The sequence below is a fragment of the Puma concolor genome, chromosome B3, assembly GCF_028749965.1.
Source record: "Puma concolor isolate L17-30 chromosome B3, mPumCon1.1.hap2, whole genome shotgun sequence".
Taxonomy (NCBI): domain Eukaryota; kingdom Metazoa; phylum Chordata; class Mammalia; order Carnivora; family Felidae; genus Puma; species Puma concolor.
This window is the reverse complement of record NC_141672.1, coordinates 115,756,268-115,782,652: the sequence shown is the minus strand read 5'-3', so window position 1 is coordinate 115,782,652 and position 26,385 is coordinate 115,756,268. Positions and strand designations below refer to the sequence as shown.

Below are 26,385 nucleotides of genomic sequence, written 5' to 3'. Positions count from 1 at the left end.
ACCTGTTAATTCTTTTAGGGCTCCATGACTTGCAGGTTGTGTGGAGGAAGAGAAGGGGGCCCAATGTGCATGTCCTCCACAGCTCTCCTGATGTAAGGTTTCTCTAGGGCTAATGCCCACATCACCTCTCACATCCCCAACAGTACCTCAGCTTCTCACACTTCGTAGCAAAAGAGGATTGATGTTGGAATTCAGCAGATTGGACACACCTGATACAATGCAGTCTGGTTATGAGTGAGTAAAGGACTGCAGCAGGGAGCAAAAGAGAAATGTGTCAGGGACTTGAAGACTGGAGTAACCGAGGGAATCCTGGAACATCAGCACCTGGAAGGTGCACCTGTCCCCAGAGTCTCATTTTTAAAAGTTTTCCTTTGGCTCTCTTTTGGTTTAGGGGGTCTTTTCATCTGTCTTGTCTGAGACAATAACCATGATTCAAAAGGCATAGTCACCTCTTCCAGCTCCAGGAACCAGATGCCACTCCTTATGGTGATTTTGCAATGTGGCTAGAACTGGTTTTTCAATTCTGTGGTTCCAACTATACCCTCACAGACATTGTCAGTGAGGTAGTAATGGAGGGCTTGTGATACATGACTTCTCGCCCAAAAGTCTTAATGAGCTGCTTCACATTGGCTTTCTTGAAAAGAGAATTTAACATGCTGGATATGTGGTTTAACACACTCAAATGCAAAAGCACCGAACAGAGCTTCCATTTTGAAGAATTTGAAAGGTCAAAAATTAGGGGCGCCTGGGTGGCGCAGTCGGTTAAGCGTCCGACTTCAGCCAGGTCACGATCTCGCGGTCCGTGAGTTCGAGCCCCGCATCAGGCTCTGGGCTGATGGCTCAGAGCCTGGAGCCTGTTTCCGATTCTGTGTCTCCCTCTCTCTCTGCCCCTCCCCCGTTCATGCTCTGTCTCTCTCTGTCCCAAAAATAAATAAACGTTGGAAAAAAAAAGAAAAAAAAATTAAAAAAAAAAAATTAAATCATTACCTTCTATATAAATGTTATTAGAATAGTCCCAAAGGGTTATTTCATAGTTATTGATAGATATTTTTACATCAAGCAAAGCTATGCATGTTCAGACACATTTTTTGGCTGAACAATAACAAACTGCATGCATGAGACTTTGTTTCTTTCTAGGTGAGTGTGTGTAGGAGGTTGCAGGTGAAAAGGGTCAGACAGAAGTACATTGTACTGAAGCGGATATTCTCACTCAACTAACTTTGGCAGGTGCTACAGTGTAGCAGCACCATAAGCTCCAGAGCAAGAAGCCTCATTTGGTAAGAATGACCTCAGCAAGTTATATCCACTTAAGAGCCTGTTTTCCCATCTAAAAAAATAGGAACAACAACAGGATTTTCCTCATTGGACTGTAACAATTAACTGACAATGTGAAAGTACTCATTACATTCATCATTATTGGACACAGAAAATGTACAGTGTTTTGTTTTAGGCTTGAGAACGTATACAAAGATGATTATTAGTCAATTGTAAAGCAATGGCTCTTTGAAGAGTACACACCCTCTGTCAAATTGTTGAAAAATGTTGCTGTGCTCCTCTTGCATGCTTGTGTTTTTATTAGTTAATTCAACAAGCCCATTGTTTGTTCACCAATAGTATGTTAGGCACTATGCTAAGATGTTGAGAGGAAGCAGATAAATGCATTTCAGGGGCACCTGAGTGGCTCAGTAGGTTAAGCATCCGACTTCGGCTCAGGTCATGATCTCACGGTTCAAGTCCTACATTGGGCTCTGTGCTGACAGCTCCGAGCCTGGAGCCTGCTTCGGGCTCCCTCTCTCTCCGCCCCTACCCCACTCATGCTCTGTTTCTCTCTCTCTCTCCCTCCCTCTGTCTCTCTCTCTCCCTCTGTCTCTGTCTCTGTCTCTCTCTCTCTCAGAAAATGAATAAACATTAAAAATTTTTTATACCATTTCAGTTCTCAAAATGCTCACAGACTAGCGAGGGCAACAGACATGCAAACCATTAATTACATTACAATATCGTAAGTACTATAATAAAGTATGGTCTGAATGTTAGGGGAGCAAGAAGACAGGCATCTCAGTGTGGGAGGCAGACAAGGGCAGACAAGGATGTTATGGAAGGCTTCCTGGGAGGGTGTGGCTCGAGCTGAATAGTGGTGGAAAAATAATGTTCTGGAAATAAGGGAGTATGTATGTGCATGTAAGTGTGAAAGAATATGGCATATTTGAGCCATGACCTGTTTGGGGAACTGCCAGTAGGTCCACATACCTGAAATTTAGGGTATACATAAGATTTAGAAATACGTTTGTCTCTTCTCTGTACCTTTTTTATATTCCTTTCCCTTTTCCCATTCTTTTTTTATTCTCTTTTTCCTTCCTCCTTGGGTAACTTGACTAAAGATTCCACGGCTTGAGTGATAGAGCTAGAAATCAAAGCCCTGATTCATCTTTCAGTTTCCAGAGTCGGTGCTTCTCTTACTATGCTACGTTGAAGATTTTTCACTCTTTTAATAAAGCTTCTCATTATTTTCCTAGGATTTTTGTGAAGGAGACTATGTCAGGTTGCTTGCTTTACTAAACTAATTTTGATCATTTCATTTAGGTTCTATGGGACAGTAGGATGAATACAAGGAGGGTAAGCTGTGTTCCATATTAATTCAATGAAATATGCATTTACTGAATGCAGGTGAACGTAAACCATTGTAGTGGGTGTTATTGAAAAAATACAAAACAGGTTACACTTCCTATCCTTAAGAAGCTGACAGTGTAATACAGGAAATGATACAGGAAATAATCTAATGCAAGACAGCTCATTTAACAGCTGTCTTTTAAGCTTAGCACAAGGGCAGTATTTCTCAACTTTTTTTTTCATTATCAGTCCCTAAGGAACCTTTTTAAACCTTTCCATCTTAATCACTTCCCCCCAATGAAATTTTACTACCACAGATAGACTGTGTATCTATGTACTGTATGTATACCTGTGCTTTATACAGAAAAAGAGGACTTTTTTTTTGACACACACCCCCAGAACCAATTTTAGCCCCCTTAGGGGCAAATATTGACTCTGTTGAGGATATATGCACTAGGCTAACACTATCACTTTCAAAGTCTAAGATTGGACAGTCAGATTCTAGTTTCAGAATTTTTGTAAATATCTACCAATGATTAAATCACATTTAAAAATTAAATTTCCTGGGGCGCCTGGGTGGCGCAGTCGGTTAAGCGTCCGACTTCAGCCAGGTCACGATCTCGCGGTCCGTGAGTTCGAGCCCCGCATCAGGCTCTGGGCTGATAGCTCAGAGCCTGGAGCCTGTTTCCGATTCTGTGTCTCCCTCTCTCTCTGCCCCTCCCCCATTCATGCTCTGTCTCTCTCTGTCCCAAAAATAAATAAACGTTGAAAAAAAAAATTTAAAAAAAAAATTAAATTTCCTGAGTTTAAAAATAAAACCCACAGCATTAGATCAAAAAAATAAAATAATCGAATATATTCATGTTTCTGTGGCTGAGTTCAGGGCTGCCACACTGCATAACTCCGGGGGAGTATAGTCACAGTATATGGTCTGTAATGGTAATAGAGGGAGAGAATGAAAAATAATTTGAAGCTATAGCCATGATGTGGTTGAAAGAGAATCTCAAGTTCATAAGTCATTTCAACTACTGCCCGTTCTAATCATCTTAAACTTTTCCTGACATTCCTCTCCTATACAGAATTATGTGTTTGTCCTCTTCAACATGCAATTAATTCTTTGTAAATGCTTAATTCACTCACAAATTAATTTATATACAGGCCTGGAGTGTGTACCAACCGGAAAATTCAGAGTGTTCACACATTCGCTTTAGTCCTCGGTCAGGAACTGGGAATACAAATGCCGTGCTAATTTTTACTCCACATTGATACTCTTTACAAATTAATGTGTCCAAGCTGAAATGCCCACCCCAGGACAAAATTGAATTCTCCTAGACTTATATGCCAGGGAACTGAGGGGGTCCCCAGCCAACAGTAAGGAACTGTGAAGAACTGAATCCTTAGTGAGGAACTGAAAGCCTTGGTTCAAAAGTACCATGAGGAGCTAAATCCTGCCAGCAACCACGGATGCACACTTGAACGTGAATCTTCCTGCAATCAAGCATTCCTGTGAGACTGAAGCCCTGGCTAACACCTTGCTTCGTCCTTGCGAGAGATCCTGAGACCAGACCCAGCTAAGCCACACACAGATTCTGACCTACAGATACTCTGAGATAAGTGTTTGTTGTTACTGGTTTGTTTTTGTTTTTGTTCTTGTTTTTTAATTGAATTCTCCTTCATCTCCAAAAGGTCTCCTTTTAGTTGTTCAATAGGTACCAGAATAACCGATTAGATTCCACCTACTGTACCCCACCATAGAATTTAGCACCTCTTCATAGCACTCCCCACACTTGTATAATGTCTGTCCTCTCTGAGTTGATAAGTTACGTGAGGTCAGAGACTGTTCCTATCACGTTTATGTCTATAGACTACATATACAACTTAGTTTTTAATGGTTAGAAGACATACAGTAAAAAAGGTAAAGATCTAACTTGTTTCGCCCATTTGTTCTTTCTACCAAGTTAGACCTTAACCCGATGTCATATATCAAAATAAAATCCAGATATATATTTAAATAAAGGAAAGAAAATATAAAATTGGTTCAAGAAATATTGGTGAATATTTAATCATCTGGGAGTGGGAAAAGCATTATCAAGGATAGCACCAAAGGCAAATCTCTAAAGCAAAAGACGAATAGATGTGACTAATTTGAAGCTTCCTTCTGTTAAAAAAAAAAAATCACAAATAAAAGACAAAATGGGGAAAATATTCACAACGTGTATGACAAAAGGTTCTTTATCTTTAATGTATTCTAAAATCTCATGAATTAATAAGACACATACTCTGTGTGTTTGCGGGGTAGAGAGAGACGTAAACTAATATGCAAATGTCCAATAAATAACAAAAAAGTGCAACTTTATTAGTAAATGAAATGGAAATTAATAACAATATGCAACTTTCACCTGTCAAGTGGTATACAGATTTTATAAAACTCCGAGTTTTGAGAGGAGCAGCAGGAACAGAATGATGACTCATAAGAGTACAAATTAGTACAGCTTTTCCAGAGGGCAGTTTATAAGCAAGAGAAAAAAAACCTTAAAATGGTCAAATTCGGTTGTTTTTAATCATTTTAATTTTTATTTATTTTTGAGAGAGAGAGAAAGAACGCGAGCAGGGGAGGGGCAGAGAGAGAGGGAGACACAGAATCGGAAGAAGGCTCCAGGCTCTACGCTGTCCACACAGAGCCCACCGCGGGGCTCCAACACACACGGACAGTGAGATCACGACCTGAGCCGAAGTCGGATGTTTGTTCTAGCTTCGAGAAGAATGCTGGTGCAATTTTGATTGGGATTGCATTGAATGTGTAGATAGCTTTGGGTGGTATTGACATTTTAACAATATTTATTCTTCCAGTCCATGAGCATGGAATGTTTTTCCATTTCTTTGTATCTTCTTCAATTTCTTTCATAAGCTTTCCATAGTTTTCAGTATAGCGATCTTTTACATCTTTGGTTAGGTTTATTCCTAGGTATTTTATGATTCTTGGTGCAGTTGTGAATGGGATCACTTTATTTCTCTTTCTGTTGCTTCATTACTGGTGTATAAAAATGCAACCAATTTCTGTACATTAATTTTGTACCCTGCGACTTTGCTGAATTCATGTATCACTTCTAGCTGACTTTTGGTGGAGTCTGTCGGGTTTTCCATGTAGAGTATCATGTCATCTGCAAAAAGTGAAAGTTTGACTTCAGTGATCATGTCCTTTGATCCAGCAACATTTTTTTCTAGTAAATTAACCTAAGGAAATTAGTATCAAAGTCTAGCTCCAAAAGTGTTCAGGGAATTAGTTGGTAAAACGAATTATAATAAAATCAAAAACTATGCTAACCACTTAAAATGATACTATAGAGAAATATTTGATCTGGAAAGATGGTCATGATATCTGAATAAACAGGAAAAAAAGAAGTTAAAACCAGTATTAGACGATAGTTATACAGTGTATGTACATTTGTATGGGCAGAAAGAAGGCTAAGAGGATTTTTCATTCACATATTGTAAAATTTTATTTACATACTATAAAATTCACCCATTTTAAGTGTATGACTCAATTATTTTTAATAGATTTACAGAGTTCTATAACCATCACATTTCAGTTAAAATAATTTTTCTTTTCTTAATTAAGCCAATTTTTTAATACTCCCGCAATAAGTTTATATAACAGGTCATTTTAAAAGTTAAATTCCTCCTTTACTACTGACTTCTCCAAAAAAAAAGAGGAGGCAAAATATGCAATGTCAAGATAATTATAACGGTAGTTAAAATGTTTTCCAAAGAATAAAAAAGGTAATGAACAAACACACTTTAATTCTTACAGAGGGACTGAAGACCTACTGAGATTGAAAGACCTGCTTTCAGCTTGTGGAAGTGTGCCTATTTGCAAAAGGGCTTTACTCTTTTATCCCCACCTGCCCTCTCTCCTTGACCTTGCTGATCTTCTCAACATATTTCAGCTTAAAAGAATAAGGAGTTCTACTTCTGGAGCCATTAAAATTGCTAATTCAATCTTAATTATTCTGATTTTTTTTTTTTTAAGTAAGCTTCTATGCCCTACGTGGGACTTGAACCTACTACCCCGAGATCAAGAGTTCACATGTTCTACCAACTGAGCCAACCAGGCGCCCCTAATTCAATCTTAATTCTTAAAATTAAACTGGATTTAGACTTGATAAACATAAAGAAAAATGAATTCAAGAAATAAATAGGAACACGGAATCAGAAAAAGATAACAAGATAGATTGATGTTTCAAAGATGAACATGTAATAACCAATTGTTATAGCTGTGGAAACTATATGATATGTACCAAATAAACACTGATTTCATGGGCAAAGCCACAATGATTTTCCACCTGTAAATATCTAATGCCACCATGGAGAGATCAGATCTTAAAATGCCAGATAAATAGGGATGAGATTTAAAATTTTCTAAAATTTTACCCTACCCAAATAACATTCTGTTTTATAGAAATAGAGATAGAACACACACCTGTGTTTCACTGTTATTATGTGAGTTAGTTCTGGAATAAATATGAAAATATGGGAGAATGGCAAAATTCCAAAACCTTTCCATGCAATGGCAAGAAAAAATAAAATCCAAAAATACATTTTTCACACAACAGGATCACAGAATATTACGAAATGAGAGTCTCGTTATCTCTACTTCAATCTCTCTTTTTTTTTTTACGAATGAGAAAATCAGAAAGATCGTGATCTGTCCAAAGTGATATTAGCTCAGTGTCAAAAAAACTGAAAACCCTCATCTCTTTCTTCTTAATCTCCTGCTTTTTACCTTAATCCATGTTTCTATGGGAAACAATATAGTAGAGGCTCCACAATCAAAGTGTTTGGTTTCACAAACAAAAAAAAAGAGACAAAAACAGATTCTTAATTATAGAGAACAGAGATGATTAGCAGAGGGGAGGTGGGGGGGGAATGGGTGAAACAGGTGAAGGGGATTAAGAGCACACTCATGATGAGCACAGAGTCGTGTATAGGATTGTTAGATCACTATATTGTACACCTGCAACTAATATAACATTATGTGTTAATTATACAGAATTTAAAAAAATGTTTTAAGTGTCTGGTTTCAAATCCTGGGTCACCACCTAACGAGCTCTGTACTTTGGTAGGTCACTTGATCTTTCTGGCTCTCATCTGGAAAGTGGAGGAACTGATAGAATTTATCTCACAAGAGTGTGTAAGATTGACATATTATATGTAAAATGCTTAATAGAGCTGCTAGCACATAGTAAGCACTCAATAAACAGTGGTTGTTATTCAATATATATGAGATTTTTTAAATAGTAACATGATAGATAGGAATGTCACTAAAACAGTGTAGAAGCAGGGGTGAAAGAAGTTGAATTTGGGTGTGGAGGTGGGGGAGAGAGAAAAGGGTATGGGGTGCAGAGGGAAACTATGGATTAGGAAATACTCTAGGATTGAGTTAATTAGAGAAAGACAATCAGAACAAAACTGGATCATATGAGAATTTTAAATAATGGACCAAAATCTCTGTGGAAATCTGAGCTTTGGTGAAATTGTGAGCCTTTGAGTCATAGTAGGAACAGGCTTCCAAGACCGTGTTCCCTGAGCCAAGCGAGAGAACAAGCCAGTGTTAGATACTTGTCCACCCAGAGCAACTGAAGGAAGGAGCTGAATTCGGAAGTGGGTAGAAATAGTACAGGATTAGAGAAATGTATTAGGCTTCTTTTGGGAAACCTAGGCACAGGAGAGATTGACAGTTGCATGGAAGGAATGAGGTCAAGACATTGGAGAGTAAATGCACAAAACTAAAAAACACGAGGGGCGCCTGGGTGGCTCAGTCAATTAAGTGTCCAATTCCTGATTTTGGCTCATGATCTCACAGTTTGTGAGACCGAACTGTCATATACTTATGTCATATGCATATTTATTTTTTTAGTTATAAAAAGGTAATTATTTATACTCTTAAAAAGCTGGCATAAGTACGACGTAGTTTGCAATATCCTACCAAACCTAGAGTCAGAGCCAAAACAGTTTTTGGGGGTGGCTACCAGCATACCCATTTACCACTAGTAAACAAAGAGGCTTTTACGGCTTTTTGTCACTACTTTCTCCAGAGAGGTTTTTTCAAAGTTGCCATTACAGTGATAGCACACGAGTTCTATGGACACCATGTAGAACCTTTCTTCTGAGATGACAGAGCTCCACATGCATAATCTCTCTTTTTTTTTTTAAAAAAAGAACTTTTTAATGTTTATTTGAGAGAGGGAGAGAGTGAGTGAGCCAGAGAGGGCATGCACACACACACACACACACACACACACACACACACACACACACAGAATCCAAAGCAGGCTCCAGGCTCTGAGATGTCCAAGCAGAGTCCAACGCAGGGCTTGAACTCACGAACAGTGAGATCATGACCTGAGCCGAAGTCAGATGCTTAACCAACTGAACTACCCAGGAGCCTGCATAATCTCTCTTAAACTGCAAAAGCATTAGAAATTAGAATCTGTATAATATGTACTTGGTTCCTCTGAATGTTCAAACAAGTAGAATTGACTAGGTTTAGAGCTGGCAGGGACTTTAAGAAGTCCTTCATTTTATAAAAGGAGAACCTGAAGCTAAGGTAAACTCACTTGCCTGTTCCCTAAGTGACCAACAGCAGAGTTGGCACTAGAATTGCAATTGCCTAACTTTTAGGGCAATGCTCTTTCCACTATAATGGATCATTAGCTTGAATTAAAAAAAATTTTTTAATGTTTATTTTTATTTTTGAGAGAAAGTGAGAGAGTGCGAGCGGGGGGAGGGGCAGAAAGAGAAGGAGACACAGAATCCGCAGCAGGCTCCAGGCTCTGAGCTGTCAGCACAGAGCCCGATGCAGGGCTTGAACTCACGAACCATGAGATCATGAGCCAAAGTCGGACGCTTAAACCGACTGAACCACCCAGGTGCCCCTGTTAACTTGAATTTTTAAACTGATCTGTAAAAACAAAGTCTGGGGTGCCTGGATGGCTCAGTTGGTTAAGTGTCCATTTCTTGGTTTTGGCTCAGTTCATGATCTCATGGTCTGTGAGACTGAACTGTCATATCAATAGTTTGTTCCTTTTTACTGCTGAGTAATATTCCATGGTATTTATAGACCACAGCTTAACCATTCACATTTACGTTTGTGGCTTCTAGTTTGGGGCTATTATAGAAAAAACTGCCATAGCCATTCCTGTATATGTTTTTTGTGTGAATATAAGTTTTTGTATCTTTAGAATAAATGTCCTAGAACACAATTCCTGGGTCATACGGTAATTGTATGTTTAATTTTATGAGATGCTACCAGACTCTTTTCCAGAATGATTGCACCACTTTACCTTCTCACCAGCAATATATGTGTGATCTGATTTCTCAACATTCTCAGTAGCATTTGGGAGTATTACTCTTTTATTTTAGCCATTCTAAATAGATGTGCAGTGATATAGCACAGTGTTTTTTAAAAAAAAATTTAATATTAAAAAATTATTTATTTATTTATTTTTTTAATGTTTATTTTTAAAGGAGAGAGAGGCCATGAGAAGGGAAGGAGCAGAATGAGAAGGAGACACAGAATCCGAAGCAGGCTCCAGGCTCTGAGCTGTCAGTAAAGAGCCCGATGTGGGGCTTGAACTCACAAGCTGTGAGATCATGACCTGAGCCGAAGTCAGATGCTTAACCAACTAAGCCACCCAGGTGCCCCACCCCACTTTTTTTAGAGAGACAGAGAGAGCTCAAGCAGGGGAGAGGGACAGAGAGAGAGAGAGAGAGATTGAGAGAGAGAGAGAATCTCAAGCAGGCTTCATGCTCAGTGTGGAGCATGGAGCATTGTGCAGGGCTCAATACCATGATCTTGTGATTATGACCTGAGCCAAAATCAAGAGTTGGACACTTGACTGAGCCACCCAGGCACCCCATCACAATGGTTTTTTAACTTACTTTCTTCTAATGTCTAATGATGCTTGATATCTTTTCATGTGCTTATTTGCCTTCTGTATATCCTCAATGGTAAAATATATGTTCATGCATCTTGCACATTTGCTAATTGAATGGTTCCATTTGTATGTCTTTTTTAATTATTGAATTTTAAGTGTTCTATATTCTAGATACTAGTCCTTTGTGAGATACATGGCTTGAAAATATGTTCTCTCAGTCATCTAGGAGATTTTTTCTTCTTAATGGGGTCTTCCATAGAGCCAAAGTTTTTAATTTTCTTGAGTTCCAATTTATCAACTTTTCCCTTTCATTGATTCCTTTGGTGTCATATCCACGAATTCTTTACCTAGACCTAGGTCCGGAAAATTTTCTCCTCGTGTCTATCCTAAAAGTTTTATAAGTCTGGTTTGCATTTAAGTCCATGATCTATCTATCTTGAGTTAATTTTTGGACCAGGTGTGTGGTTTAGGTTGGCATTCATATTTATAGCTATGGGGTGTCCAATTGTTCCTGCACCATTTGCTGAAAAGGTTATCCTTCCTCCACTATGTTGTCTTTGTGTTTCAGTTGAGCATATTTGCGTGATATCTATTCTGTCTCACTGATCTATGTATCTATTCCTTCACCAATACATTGTCTTTATTATGCAGCTCTATAGCAAGCCTTAGTATTGGGTACAGTGATTCCTCCCAGTTTTTCTTTTTACAGGTTTTAGGTTTTTAGGGCCTGTGACTTTCCATATAAATTTCAGAATAAGTTTATCTATGTCACCAAAAATCCTTGCTGGGGTTTTGAAAGGAATTGCCTTAAACCTATGGCTCAATCTGGGGAGAATGACCACCATCTTTATTCTGTTGAGTCTCCTAATCTACAAACAAGGTATGTCTCCCATTCATTTAGACTTTCATGGATTTTTTTTCATCAGTGTTTTATAATTTTCAGCGTACAGATCATGTTTTGTTAGGTTTATACCTATGTATTTCATTTTTCTTTGAGCAATTACTGTAAATGATGTTATTTTCTGAATTTTTTTCTACATGTTCATTGTTCATCCTTTTTTTTTTTTTTTTTTTAATTTATTTTTGGGACAGAGAGAGACAGAGCATGAACGGGGGAGGGGCAGAGAGAGAGGGAGACACAGAATCGGAAACAGGCTCCAGGCTCGGAGCCATCCACCCAGAGCCTGACGCGGGGCTCGAACTCACGGACCGCGAGATCGTGACCTGGCTGAAGTCGGACGCTTAACCGACTGCGCCACCCAGGCGCCCCTCGTTGTTCATCCTTCTATTTTAAAATCCTCTGAATCACTTTGCTTGGGGTATACATTTTGTATATAACACTCAGATTTTGTTTTGTGGTTCAATCTGAAACACATAGTTCTTTTATTAGTTAAATATTAAGTATTCACACTCATTAATGAGTTATTTGGTTTTTGAGCATATCATTATTTTCAGATACACTTCTTTTATAGATTTAATTTTCTTCAAAATGTGGTCTGTGCTTCCTTCACTTTTTGTGTTTGTATTTCTTAAAGTAAGTTGGAAAGTTTGCATTTTTTCTATTGAATGCATTTATAATGATACCTTTATACCTTTAATTCTCTCTTTCTATAGATGGGTCCAATGACTTCCTATTATGAGAATAATTAAATCAGCACTAGAGTATTTCTCCTCACTTTTCTTCTCTTCCACCACCTGATTTTATATTTATGTTTTGTAGTATTTATACTTTGTATTTGCTAGAAAAGTATGTAGCTGCCTATAATAGAAAACTAACGCTGTCTTTAAAATTAAGGCTTTAGGGGCGCCTGGGTGGCGCAGTCGGTTAAGCGTCCGACTTCAGCCAGGTCACGATCTCGCGGTCCGTGAGTTCGAGCCCCGCGTCAGGCTCTGGGCTGATGGCTCGGAGCCTGGAGCCTGTTTCCGATTCTGTGTCTCCCTCTCTCTCTGCCCCTCCCCCATTCATGCTCCGTCTCTCTCTGTCTCAAAAATAAAAATAAAAAACGTTGAAAAAAAAAATTTTAAATTAAGGCTTTATTTTTTTCATATAACAAGAATTCTGGAAGGAGGTCATTCTTGGCATTGTTTCACCAGCCCAACAATGTCATTAAGGACTTAAGCTTTTTTCTACATTTCTGCTATGCCATCCTCAGATGCTGGCTTCTGACTTCGTGCTTGTCTCTTCGTGTTTCTAATATGACCTGCTGCAGCTCTAGCCATCACACTATCATTCAAGGCAAAATGAAAAAAACTGGGAGAAGCGCCAGGAGTGTTTGTAAAGCAAATACATATTCTCTGTAACTCCACAACATATTTCCTCTGATGTCTCATCAGCCACAAATATGTAATATGATCATCTCTAGCTATAGAGGACGCTGGAATGTGACTAATTAGGTGGTATGTTACTATTTAAATAAGTTTTCTGTTCTTATAAGAAAACTCTAGTTTTCTGCACATAGATCCTTCACATTTGTGTTTATTCTTATGTATTTTCTTTATTGTTATAAGCTTTATTGCTACATTTTTCCACTGGTTAGATGGCTAATTTTTAATTTAGATGTTGATTTTTGAATGTTGACTATATTGTTTTTATTCATGACACTAAAATTTTTAATTTAGTTCTGTTAGTAAATTGGGATAGTGAGGGGGAAGAGAAGGATGGAACCACTGATACTCTGGAATGAGGCATCAGGACTGTCTCTGCCTTAGACCCTACTGCAAAGGCAGGCCCTTTGAGCTAGCTTAGCCACTCAGGAGGGTCCAAAGAGGAGAGTGGTGGAGCAAATACCTTCTCTAGGGGTAGAAGAACTATAGCACTCTCCCACAACAGAAGGATGAGAAAGAAAAGCATCACAGGTTAATACTGTGTTTAATACTGTTGTTTTCATCTACTCTCAGAAGAACTTACAGAACAGCTTTTCAAAATGCTCCAAAGAGCAAATGTAACAGAAAAGGAAATAAACCCTTCCTTTAAAGCTAGATGATGGACCTTTTCTAAAACCTAGAGTTTTATACAAGGTTTTCAAATAATTAGCTGAGCCCTTAAGAAAACCCAGAGGTGATATTGGGTATAAAGTTTGAAAAAAGGTGAAATTTCCATGTGTAAGAAAATGTGGAAAGGAATGGTTATTACTCAAAAAAAGAATGGAGTAGCAAAAAGTAAAAGAGGACAGAGGAAAGAAAGGAGAAAGGAAAGCCAAGCATTTATGACAAGAGGCTAGAGTCCCACGAACAAAAATGGCTGATTAAATTTTGTTTTTCCTTTCTACCTTTTAATAACAGGCTGCTGTAATATTATTCGGTTTACAGAACCTTTGGGAAAGTCAGCTTTACACTAAAGACTTGTTCGGGGATTCTTCTCCTAGATCAAGTTCTAGTTATCATTTTTCTTTTTCCAGATTGAGCTCGTTCATGTTTTACCAATTCCAGGGGCTTTCCTTTAAGCCCCTAGACTGAATTGGGCTGAGACTTCTGTGTGCTATGAGAATTCCAGAAACCTGTTTTTTACCCTTTACTCTTATTGTCTCTATCCCCCTCTACACAGTGAACTACATATTAATGTTCAATAACTCTTTTATAATTTTTTGATGGATGGATGATGCATGGGAAGACAGGTATGAATACAAGAAAATGCAGGTTACAGGTTTCCAAACCAGTCAAACGTTGGATACTTTCACGGCTGTAGACAAAATTGTAATGGAGATGAAGTTTGTCTTTACCAGTGTCCCACATTTCTTCTTACTGTTTCAGTATGCCTGCCCCCCAGGTAATCAGCCCCTTCATCCTGACGGAAAGCTCACAAAATTCTCCCCCCACTACACCTTCCCTTTGCAAAGTTTCTTCTTTCTCCTCTGTCATCTATCAAAGCATCTGCTTAGTCACATTTGGCTATGTAATTATCCAGTTGATTTAAGTAACACACATTAAAGTATGGCCAAAATTTTAACTATCCTCTTAGAGAATTTGTACTTTAAGGCAGGCATCTGTTAATTCATTATGCTGGGAGGAATATCTTTTAATGCTTCCTGCCCTGTTCATCTTCTTCTCTCTCCTGGTTCCTTATCTAATGTTCCAGAAAGTGAAATATGTGGAATGGAGATGGTATCATTTATTGAAGCCACTTTTAAAGATGACAAAATTAAGGGTCATAAAATTTGACTGACTAGCTAGAGGTGCAAGCAGCCAGCAATAGTGACTATTTAAGGAGTTAAGAGCGGATTTTCATGGTGAACTACTAATATTTCCAACCAAAAAACTAGCTTCCAGTTTCAAAGGCCACAATCTCTTTTGTGAAACTGTTTAAGGCCTCACTGAAATTCCCTGAGTCTATGTGGTAGACTCTGTCAGAGAGTCTCAGGCCTTTTGCCTTTCTCTTTTTTTCTTCCTTTCTAGTTCTTCCAAATAGTTAAAAACAGTGGGATTTAGCTACATTTTTAAATGAGGTATCTAAATAAAAAAGTAAGGAGTTGCCAAAAGTAGCCTTGGAGGTAGAGAACTGAATTTAGTTCCTCTGACTAGACTAAGTTACTTGCTAAAATAATCTGGGGTCATACGAGCCAATGGCCAAAGGAATAATTTCTCCATTGTTTATCATTCATGGCCATAAAGAGCACTAGAGGAAATCTCAGAGTCTAGCTGGTCAATGAAGGATGTTAGGCCAGAGAAAGTTAAATGCTTGCCAAAAGTCAGCCTAATGAATTAGAGAAGTAAGGACCAAAAATGAGAGGTTGAAATTCCAAACTGAAAGTTCTTTCAGTCCCACTGAGATGTGCCATTGTGTGGTCATGGAAATCTGGAAAGGTTTGGTGGCCTGGGCATCTCATCTCCTGCCAACCTTTCCCAGTCACAGCACACAACACTAACATGGAAACTTCCTTTAATAAGCTTTGCATTTCTTTCCTTGTGAGCCTTACGATATTGGTGCCTTTGCCCTAACCCATACAAATGGCTTGCTTTCATCCATAATACCACTTGCTCCGTGAAGGAGGTGTAATCCAGGGTGGGGGGGTGGGGGGTGGGGCGGTTCAAAAGAATAGTCATACTATTATATCAGAATTACTTCTGATACTCCTACCACACTTCTTACAGACCCAACAAAACATCTTTAAGCCTTCTAGGGTTTGTTTGTTTGTTTGTTTGTTTGTTTGTTTGTTTGTTTTTAATATCTCTGCTCTCACTACCTTGTATCTAAGATTAATTTTTTGTTTTGTCATCCTCATTTTTCTCAGCTGAATCTCTGTCCTCATAATTCCAGTTTTTGGTCATTTTGTTTTCATTACCCTGAAGGCTATTGCTTGACATATCATCAGCCACACTCCCAATTATCTCTGCCTCAGGCCTTGGCTCTACTGTGTCAATTGGTTCTATCTCAGTAGCTAACCTTGTAGTTATTAACCCATCTTTTATTGCTGATTCACTTCCTATCTCTGGCTCTGTGTGGGTCCCTGACTCAGCCTGGACCTCTGGTTCAACCTGACTTTCTAGCACTTTTTGGGTTACTGTCTTTGTCTGAGTCCCTTTCTCTGTGTAGACACTTGATTGTGCCACTGAACCTGACTGCCTTTCTGGTGCCTGATTCATCCACGTAGAAACACCTACATTTGTTTCAGTTAGTCTACGGTCTACTCTGGCCGTATTTCCTATTCTTGTCCTTGTTATAGGAATCACAAGGAGATTTTGATCTGGAGAAGTAGCCCGAGAACTTATGTGATTGAGTCCAGAGAGGAACCCTAGAGAAAAAGAAAAGGTCAGGGTCAGTGTTGTGGATTAGTAATAGATAAAATCTTAAGTCATCAAACACCCCTGAGGCACTGGCTTAATTATAATAGAATTTGCTTTACAATACATTTCTGAATATCCTGTTCATTATCTTTAGGGAGCTGAGATTCAAAACATTGATCCCAGCTTTTCTGTAGTACAGTATTTCCCAAGGGGTATGCAAGCCAATTCATTGGGGGCACAGGCAGAAAATAGTAGTTTATTTTTGTATTTTTAGCAAATTTTGTTTTCAGTTCCATTTTTGAGTATATTTTACACTGTAATAAATATATGAATGATATAATACATGTACATATTTTATAAATAAATGTGTCTTTTCAGAATGCTTGCTGAAAAGTGTTTTACTAATAGGGTGTGTGATGCAATGGTTTGAAGACCATTGTTAATTAATGAATAAAAATAAGTATGTGGCTTAGCAGGATTAAAGGTGAAATGTTACACAGGCAAAACTCCTATATTATATCTCTGCTTTATGTTAGTAATATTACAGAGGAACTTATGTCATATGTTGAAGCTTTATTTTGGAGATCCATTAAGGTGGAGAGGTTATTTAATATAATAAAAGGAGAGGGGAATTTAAGAGATGTCTTCTGGAAGGACAGAAGAACTATTCATAGCTCAGTTAATGTCTTTTCCTTCTTTACTTCCTGAATCTTACTCCTACCTGTGTAGCGACAAGTATCATTTTAGAAAAAAAAAAAAAGTTTTCAATTGGAGGGACTTGCTATTAAGAATTGTTCACTGACATAGAAATAACTCTTGTAGAGCCCTTCCAAATTATGAGATTCTAATATGTCAAACATACAACCAAAAGAAAGCAAAAGAGAGGGGACCAACCATGTAGAAATTTCTTTTCTGTGCCTTCACTGTTTAACAGGAGGATTGACTCACCAACTGTCATGTAGAAGATACTGCCCCACCAATTGAGGCGGTAGGCTAATAGGAAATGGGGCTCCAAGACGTTCCTACTGTACAATTTCACTTGCATCAGGTAAAAAATGAGGCAGAGGAGTAGGCAGGTGCCTGGGATCAGAATGAAAGCTATCACTACCCATCATAACCCTCCTTCTGCCATCCCTCCCATTCCACCCTCTTCCCTCTCTTTGCACTTCCTTGTCACCCTCAACCATCTCAATTATGCCATGGAGGCCTATTACATGGCAGTGTCATGGGAAGACCCATTTGGCAATTAACTAGAATGAGAGAACGAAGAACTTCTGCTTTGGCTGGAATAAGGTTATTAAGGTGGAGCCTATAAATAAGACCACTAGAACAGGTACTAGCTAGCTACATTGAAATTTGTCTTAGTGCCACAAGGGCCTCCAGCCTATGATATCTCCTCTAGTAGTCCATCAGATAACAACTTCTAGAGATGTTTCCATTGGATTAGGCATAGTTTCTTCAGGGTCCCCTCTTTAAAGGCAATAGCCCCATAAGGAGTAAAAGTTTACCAAAAGCTTTCTTCCCTATGGGAAGAGACACTGTCCTATGATGGCAGTGTTCACGTGAGGTAGGGAATGACTTGGTAAAATAAGGAGAAATGGCCCAGAAGGGGAAGACGTACAGGGACTTCAGGGACAAACTTTTCCAACCTCATCATTTTGTACCTGAGATGAAAGAGAAGATGGACAGGCCCAGATCTATGTGGGTTTTGTCTCCTGGCCCTTTGGTGAGAAAGGTGCTGAGCCATATAATGATAATGAGGATGATGAAGGCAGAGATGAGGAAGAAGGCCCTGGAGTATTGGAGGTGGTCTGCCAGGAGAAGTGGAAAAGGAGAGGCTTGGCTGGAGAAGAGGTGACCTGCCCTCTGATAAGGCTAGACAGGGCCTAGGGAAGGGACTGAAGGGCAGAGGAGGACAGAATTAGCACTTGTCTTACATCTAATGGAGTCAGAGTAAGGAGCCACCAAGTGGGTGGCCTCACAGGCACCAGTAAGGACCCTCTTTCCATCTCCTCATTGACATGTGGAATTCCTTTAACAAGGAAAGAAATAATTTATTCCACAATGAGAGAAGAGTTGAAATTATAACCTTGAGAGGCATATTATGAGGTAACTTTCATATTAAGGTGCAAATTACTACTATTTCCCCTCCCCCCCCGGGAAGTTGTGAGTGCAGAGGAAGGAAAAAGAACAAAGTCACTAGGCGTTAGCTTCCAATAATTAAGGAGCTGTGGCTTTGAAGTCATTGGAGAAGTCTAGTGAAGACAAACTGGGATAAATTTACCCTGTTTGGAGGAGCTGTCCTTACATGCTTGTGAATCGGGAGAAAAGAAGGGGTAGAGTTGTGGGAAGGAGAAAGGGAGAGAGGCAAGCTGTAGGCGATCTGAGCAGATCTACCAAAGGAGGGGGCTCTAGGCTCTGGAAGGCACTCACAGGGTGCTTTTGGCACGTGGCTCCAGCAGAGATCATGGTGGCACACAGTCCAGAGCCCCGCAAAGAGTTTCTTCTTGTCTTTCATTACCATGAACCGCACCCAATATAAAGGGGACAAGCACATCAGCAGGACAAAGATAAAGCCCATGAGGCCAGCACAGAACATGCGAATGTAGCTTTGGGTCCTCTCCAGAAGCTGTCGCTGGTGTGGTGACATAGAAGAGAAGTGGTACATGCGGTAGGGGAGAATTGGCTGTGGTGGGGAAGGGAGGAGGACATCATGAAAGGAATGTCATCTCAGGCATCTCCATCTCCACTCACAGAAAAGATAAACCCTGGGTCCTCTACTGGATGGGAACTCCTCCTCCCTCCACACTTCAGGGTCTTTTGCTCCAGAGCCTCCCACAACTTGTAAATATATTCCTTTTTAACTGTCCCCCATTAAAAAAAAGTTGGAATGATCTTTGCCTCTCCTGCCTTGACATTTCCCCCATGCCATACACAAGCTGCTTCCTGCAAAAGGACCCCACCACTACCTAGCTTACAAAGGCTCCCTCACCCTATATGTTGGGTAACCCAGGATGCTGGAATTGTAAACCCTGTGTAAGGGCATGGCATTTCCTTCCCTTCTCTCCATCCTAGTTTCTGGCTCATTGCTCTTCTCAACTGCCATAGAACCTAACCCACTCTGACCTAACACACTTTCCTGTCCCTCCCCCACCCCAGGAAACAGAACTAACAGGAAGTGTACAGTGTCTCTGCCTCATTTGCCAGATCTAGTCCAATCCCTTCCTCCAATCCAGATTCTGTTGAGTTTCAAACACCTAGCAAACTGCCTGACAAATCCAGGTTTCTTATAGACACACCAAACCCAAGAGGTCTTCGAGAGCTCTTTTCTTTTCATCCTACACCCCCTTCCTATGTCCTTTTTTTGTTTCCCACCATTCAATCATACCATATCCTGCCAATCCCAACTCTTTGATGCTTTCAAGTCCATTTTGTTTTTCTGTTTCCTTTTTCTTAGAACATCTTGTTGTCATCTCTGTCCTAGATTGCTATAACAGCCTTTTACCTGTTACTTCTGCTACAAGGCTTCAGTTTATTCTTGACAAATTTGCCTCTAAGATGCAAATCTGATGTGTCTCTCCTCTGTTCTGATTGCACTCCACTGCTATGAGGTAAAGTCCTAATTTCTTAGCATGAATTAGTTAAACCCAGCAAGATTAGGCTTCTGCTTCCTATATGACCTCATTCAACCATTCAATACCTCCTCTGTGCCAGGTGTTGTGTTAGGTACTGAGGGTGTAGTGATGTGTTGGATATCTTTCATATGTCCCTTTGGATCCAACTCTTCATCCTTGTCCTTGTTCAAGAAGGCTGACTGATATGGACTACATCAATGGGTTCCCTTGCCATCCAGTCTCTGATTAGGTTTAACCAATGGTAGATATGGGCAGAAGATCAGAGGTCCAGAGATCTGTGTGTTTATTCCCTGGTTCTCTCCTTACCAGATAACAGAGAGTTGTCTGTGTTCTTTTACCTAAAGTAGAGCTCCTCACCGGCAACCTTCTCCATAGAGCCACCCTTTCTGTTCTGTTAACTGCTCCTTTCACTTATGTGATCAGGCTTAGGAGTCATAATGACTTTTCACTGATGGTTTCCCCAAATCCTTCTCAGTTCAAAGGGGACTTTATAAATAGTTCCTTAACTCTCCCTATTAACTAGTTTGAGCAAGCCATCTGTTTCCTGCTGAACATGGTCCTTATTGTCATGAAGTAGAAAGCCGAGTAACGTTTAGGCTCATTCTCTCCCTCCATGTTATCTTGTGCTCCAGACAACTTTATTTTTCTTGCAGTTTCTTAAACGCATCTTGGTCCTTCCTTTGCACATGGTGCAAATGGTATTTACCTTGCACATGGTATCTATCACACTTCCCACTTTATCTTTGTCTGAGTTAATATTAGTCAAGATTCACTTTAATCTAACCCTTTTGGGGAAGCCTTCTCTGAATTCAACCTCAGTCCCAGACTTTGTGATCCTGCAGCAGCTTGTGCTTACTTCTTTCATAACCTTTATACATAGTATTGTAATTTGTCTATACTTCCTTTTGGTCTGTGAACTTCAGCAGCAAGGAGTTATCCTTGTATACTCAATGTCTAGCAGAGTGCTTGGAATATAATGATTCAGGAAATGCTTATTGATTGAGTGAAACTAAAAAAGGTAAAAAAAAAAAAAGAGTGGACTTCTAGTTTCTAGTGTGGCATGCAAGGAACTTGGAGGTGGCCACTCCATTATAACAACAAGTAGAAAGCTAAGCAAACTGAAAAATCAACAACTCTTCTTAGGTTCGTCAGAGAAATGAGATCATAAGGCAAACTGTGGCTCTCAAAATTGGAGAGATAGAAAGACAAATACAGAGAATCACAACTTACTAGTATATAAACCCCTACAAGAACCAATATGAGGATAGGAAATTTGAACTGTAGTTGATGAATTGCTGGAGGTTCAGGGTGGACAGATCTGAGAGATTACAAACTCTGGGCGTATCCAATCTTAGGGACATCCTTACAATTTAGTGAGTTTTACCTCCAGCCCACCTTGATCAGGTTTTCACAGTGAATATCAGAGAAAAGTCCCCTTACACTTCTGGAAGAAGGAGGAGAAAAGGAACCATTTTGAAACATGCCAGAACATTCTGTTCATCTTAACAAGGCCTTCCCTAAAGAGAAACTGTCTTACCAGAACCTAAACTATTGGAGTTTTATCAGAGCTTAACCAATCTGGGGAGAAGGAAATACTCAACTCCAGCATGCTGTAACATTTCATGGTATACTCACTCTCCCATCCTGTCCCACCTAAGGAGGGGAAACTCAGAGGTACCTGTGAATTTCACAGAAGCTTAGATCAGGAACAAGCTAAGAATGTCCTTTCTTGCCACTCATTTTCAACATCATACTGGAATGTAATAAGACAAGAAAAGGAAATAAAATGTATAAACATTGAGAAGGAAGAAATAAGACTGTCTTTGTTTACAAATGGCATGATTGTGTAGAGAGTACAAATGAACTGACAACAACAGCAAAAATTCTTAAAACAATAAGTGATTATAGAAAGGTTAATATACGGGGCACCTGGGTGGCGCAGTCGGTTAAGCGTCTGACTTCAGCCAGGTCACAATCTCGCGGTCCGTGAGTTCGAGCCCCGCGTCAGGCTCTGGGCTGATGGCTCAGAGCCTGGAGCCTGTTTCCGATTCTGTGTCTCCCTCTCTCTCTGCCCCTCCCCCGTTCATGCTCTGTCTCTCTCTGTCCCCAAAATAAATAAACGTTGAAAAAAAAAATTAAAAAAAAAAAAAAGAAAGGTTAATATACAAAAGTCAGTCATTTTATGTGGTGCCTCACTGGCTTAGTGAGTAGAGCATGCAACTCTTGATCTCAGGGTTGTGAGTTTGAGTCCCACAATGGGTGTAGAGATTACTTTTAAAAAAAAAGTCAATCATTTTCCTATATGCCAGTAATGAATGAGTAGAATTTGAAATTAAAAACACAATATAATTTCCCCAAAATGAAACACTTGAGTAAGAGCTAACAAAATATGTACAAGATCTATATAAGGAAAAATACAAAACTCTAATTAAAAAAAACCCAAAGGGTTAAATAAATGGAAAGATATTCCTTGTTCTTGTGTAGCAAGACTCAGTATTGTCAAGATGTCAGTTCTTCCCAACTTGATTTATAGATTCAACACAATCCCAATCAAAATCCCAGCGAGTTATTTTGTGGACACCAACAAACTGATTTTAGTGTATATCAGGCAGAAAAAAAAAAAAAAGACAAAAAAACCCCCACCTAGAATAGCCAACACAATATCGAAAGAAAAGAACAAGGTCAAAGGACTGACACTACCCAACTTCAAGACTTACTATATAGCTATGGTAATCAGGACAGTTGGTACTGGAGAAAGAATAGATCAACAGAAAAGAACAGAGAACCCGGAAATAGACTCACATAAATATGGTCATCTGATCTTTGATACAGGACAAAGACAATACAATGGAGCAAAGATAGTTTTTTTCAACAAATGATGCTGGAACACCTGGACATCCACATACAAAACAATGAATCTAGATGCAGACCTAACACCCTTCCCAAAAGTTAACTCAAAATGGGTTATAGACCTAAGCAAAACACAAAACTATAAAACTCATAGAAGAAAACATAGGAGAAAATAGGTAACACTGGAGTATGGCAATGATTTTTTATTTATTTTATTTTTTTTTTTAATTTTTTTTTTCAATGTTTATTTATTTTTGGGACAGAGAGAGACAGAGCATGAACGGGGGAGGGGCAGAGAGAGAGGGAGACACAGAATCGGAAACAGGCTCCAGGCTCCGAGCCATCAGCCCAGAGCCCGACGCGGGGCTCGAACTCACGGACCTCGAGATCGTGACCTGGCTGAAGTCGGACGCTTAACCGACTGCGCCACCCAGGCGCCCCGGCAATGATTTTTTAAATACAACACCAAAAACACAAGCCATAAAAGAAATAATTGATAAACTGACTTCATTAAAATTAAAAACTTCTGCTCTGCAAAGACATGGTCAAAAAATATGTGAAGATAAGCCTCAGACTGGGAGAATATATTTGCAAATGACACATCTGATAAAGGACTGTTATCCAAAATATACAAAGAACCCTTACAACTAAGAAATAAGAAAACAAATAACCTGATTTAAAAATGGAGGAAAGACCTGGGGCGCCTGGGTGGCTCAGTCGGTTGGGCCTCCGACTTCAGCTCAGGTCACGATCTCACGGTCCATGGGTTCGAGCCCCGCGTCGGGCTCTGGGCTGACGGCTCAGAGCCTGGAGCCTGCTTCCGATTCTGTGTCTCCCTCTCTCTCTGACTCTCCCCCGTTCATGCTCTGTCTCTCTCTGTCTCAAAAATAAATAAACTTAAGAAAAAAAAAATTTTTTTTTTTAAATAAAAATAAAAATGGAGGAAAGGCCTGAAAATCACTCTCCAGAGGAATGTAACAGAGATCAGAGGTGCTACAATGTATCAAACGATGTCCAGCAGTCAACAAAAAAATGACTAAACCTGTGAAGAATCAGGAAAATATAATCCAGATTCAAGAAAAAAGGCAGTCAAGAGTAACTGAACTCAAGATGATCCAGATGTTGTAATGATCACAAAAGGACTTTAAAACGGCCATTATAAATTTTTATAAGGACTGAAGAGAAGATAAATGCATAATGAATGAATAGATACGGGATCTCAACAAAGATAGAGAAAATATTAAGAGAAAAACTAAATGAAATTCTGGAACTGAAAAATACAATAACTAAAATTAAAAATTCACTGTATGGATTTAATAGTAAATTGGAGAAAGTGGGGAAAAAAGAGTCAGTGAACTTGAATGTAAGTTAACGGAAATTGGCCAATCTGAAGAACAGAGAGAAAAAAATGGAAGAAAAATAAAGTCTCAAATTCCAATTGGACCATAAAAAGGTGAAATTAAAGTCCTGGAATAAATTGAGAATGGGGCAGAAAAATAGCAGCTGCAAATTTACCAAATTTTATGAAAGATATTGATGTATGGGTCCAAAAGCTGAAAGAAACCAAAAAGGATAAATACAAAAATCACATCTAAACATATCATAAATTGCTGAATCCAAAGATAAAATCTTAAAAGCAGCCAGAGTAAAGCTACATGTGACAGAAGATCAATGATGTATATCTGATTTCTCATCAGAAATAATGATAGCCCAGAAGGCAATGGAATGACTTTTTCAAATATATATAATTGACATATAACACTGTGTTAGTTTTAGGTATACAACATAATTATTTGATACATGAATATATTGTAAATGATTACCACATTAAGTTTAGTTAACATCCATTGCCATACATAGTTATGCTTCTTTTCTTGTGATGAAAACTTTTAAGATTTATCCCCTTAGCAATCTTGAAATACAGAATACAGTATTGTTAACTATAGTCACCATGCTGTACATTACATCCCACAACTTATTTATTTTATGACTAAAAGTTTGTGCCTTTTGACCACTTTCAGCCATTTCACTGATCCTCCACCTCCCACCAATCTGTTCCTGTGTCTGTAAGTTGAGTTTTTAAAAAAAATCTACATATAAGTGGGAGAAAAGATTTGCAAAATATAGCTGACAAAGAACTTGCATCCAAAATATACAAAGCACTCGTACAACTAATAATGAGATAAACAGCTTAGTTTTAAAAATGAACAGAAGAATAACCATACTTTACAAAGGTAGATATGCAAAGGGAAAATGTAAATGGCATCAAAGAAATGCAAATTAAAACAACAGTGAGATACTGTTTTATGCTCACTTAGAATGGCTGAATTTAAAAGGATTGACAATAAATGTTGGCAACGATGTGGAACAACAAACTCTCATATATTGCTGGTGGAAGTGTAAAATGGTACAACTGTGGAGAATGATTTGGCAATTTTAGAGTTATACGTCTATACCCTATGACCTGTGATTCCTCTCTTAGGTAGTTAAGAGATTTGTAAACTTATGTACACAAGAGACCTTTACATGAATGTTCACAGCAGCTTCATTCACAATAGCCCAAACTGGAAACAACCTAAATGTCCCTCAATAGGAAAATGGATAAAGAACCCTGGCATATTCATATAATTATTACATAACTAATCTGCAATAAAAAAGGAATAAACTGTACATACAACATAAATGACTCTCATAGATGTTATGTTGAGTGAAAGAGACTGGACACAAAAAAGCATATATTTCCATTTATATATATTTCTAGAACAGGAAAAATTGATCTTGATCTTCCTCCACTCTGACACTCAAAACTTTTCTTCTCTTTGGGGTGCCTGGGTGGCTCAGTCCGTTAAGCATCCAACTTCAGTTCAGGCATGATCTCACTGTTTGTGGGTTTGAGCCCTGCGTCAGGCTCTGCGTTGACAGCTCAGATCCTGGAGCCTGCTTCGGATTCTGTGTCTCCCTCTCTCTCTCTGCCCCGTCCCTGCTTGTGCTCTGTCTCAAAAATAAATAACAAATAAATAGAAAGACACTTTTTTTTTTTTTCTCTTTGTCTACATGAACTTGCTCTTCCCATCTGTCTGGCCTCTTCCTCCACTATGCTACTCTGTGACTACTGCTCTGCAGCTATATTGGCCATCTTTCTCAGGAATGTCCTAAACTCCTTCTTCTAAATGCAGTTTTTCAGATGTTCTTTCTTCTTCTGGCCAAACTCTATTCTTCAAGTCTTAGATTAAATATTACTTCCTCAGTGAAGGCTTCCCTGACACTCCACTTCAGCCTGGATTGACTAATCCCTCAATTATACACTCACAATCTTTCTATACCTTTCTTCCTTAGCGTTTAACACAATTGTTAATTAGGTAATTATTTGTTTTATAATGCACCTCCTCCACTAAATTATAAGCTTCAGAGAACAAGGTATGCATTTATCTTGTTTAGCTGCCAGACCTATTGTAGATACTCAATAATATTGTTAAATGAAAGGGAAATGAGATAAAAGGAAAACAATCTGGACCACGTTCTGAGTGGTGAACCTGATGTGGACATCATATCTAGATGGGTAGATTTGTCTCAGTAGCCCAAGAATGAGATAGGCTTCCTCCTCCTTGTATGAAATAGCAAAACTTTCCTAGCTT

General features: G+C 38.9%; 1 protein-coding gene across 7 annotated transcripts in view; it reads right to left on the bottom strand.

Annotated features, from left to right (window-relative positions):
• Positions 1-4,644: 4,644 nt before the first annotated feature.
• Positions 4,645-26,385, bottom strand: part of LOC147580318 (transmembrane protein 202-like) — a 68,667-nt gene continuing 46,926 nt past the window's right edge. The window contains exons 1-6 of one of the 7 annotated variants that reach the window (XM_086711159.1): positions 19,258-21,732; positions 18,699-18,951; positions 17,930-18,076; positions 17,214-17,345; positions 16,143-16,273; positions 4,645-5,768 (exon numbers count right to left, since the gene is read on the bottom strand). In XM_086711159.1, coding sequence (XP_086567285.1) covers positions 5,760-5,768; positions 16,143-16,273; positions 17,214-17,345; positions 17,930-18,076; positions 18,699-18,951; positions 19,258-19,371 — 786 coding nt within the window. In that variant the 5' untranslated portion in view covers positions 19,372-21,732 and the 3' untranslated portion in view covers positions 4,645-5,759. Of the gene's footprint in view, positions 5,769-15,403; positions 16,274-17,213; positions 17,346-17,929; positions 18,077-18,698; positions 18,952-19,257; positions 21,733-23,421; positions 23,793-24,265; positions 24,304-26,385 lie in introns of those variants that run through there. The other 6 variants (XM_086711156.1, XM_086711154.1, XM_086711155.1 and 3 more) reach the window with 6 other exon arrangements.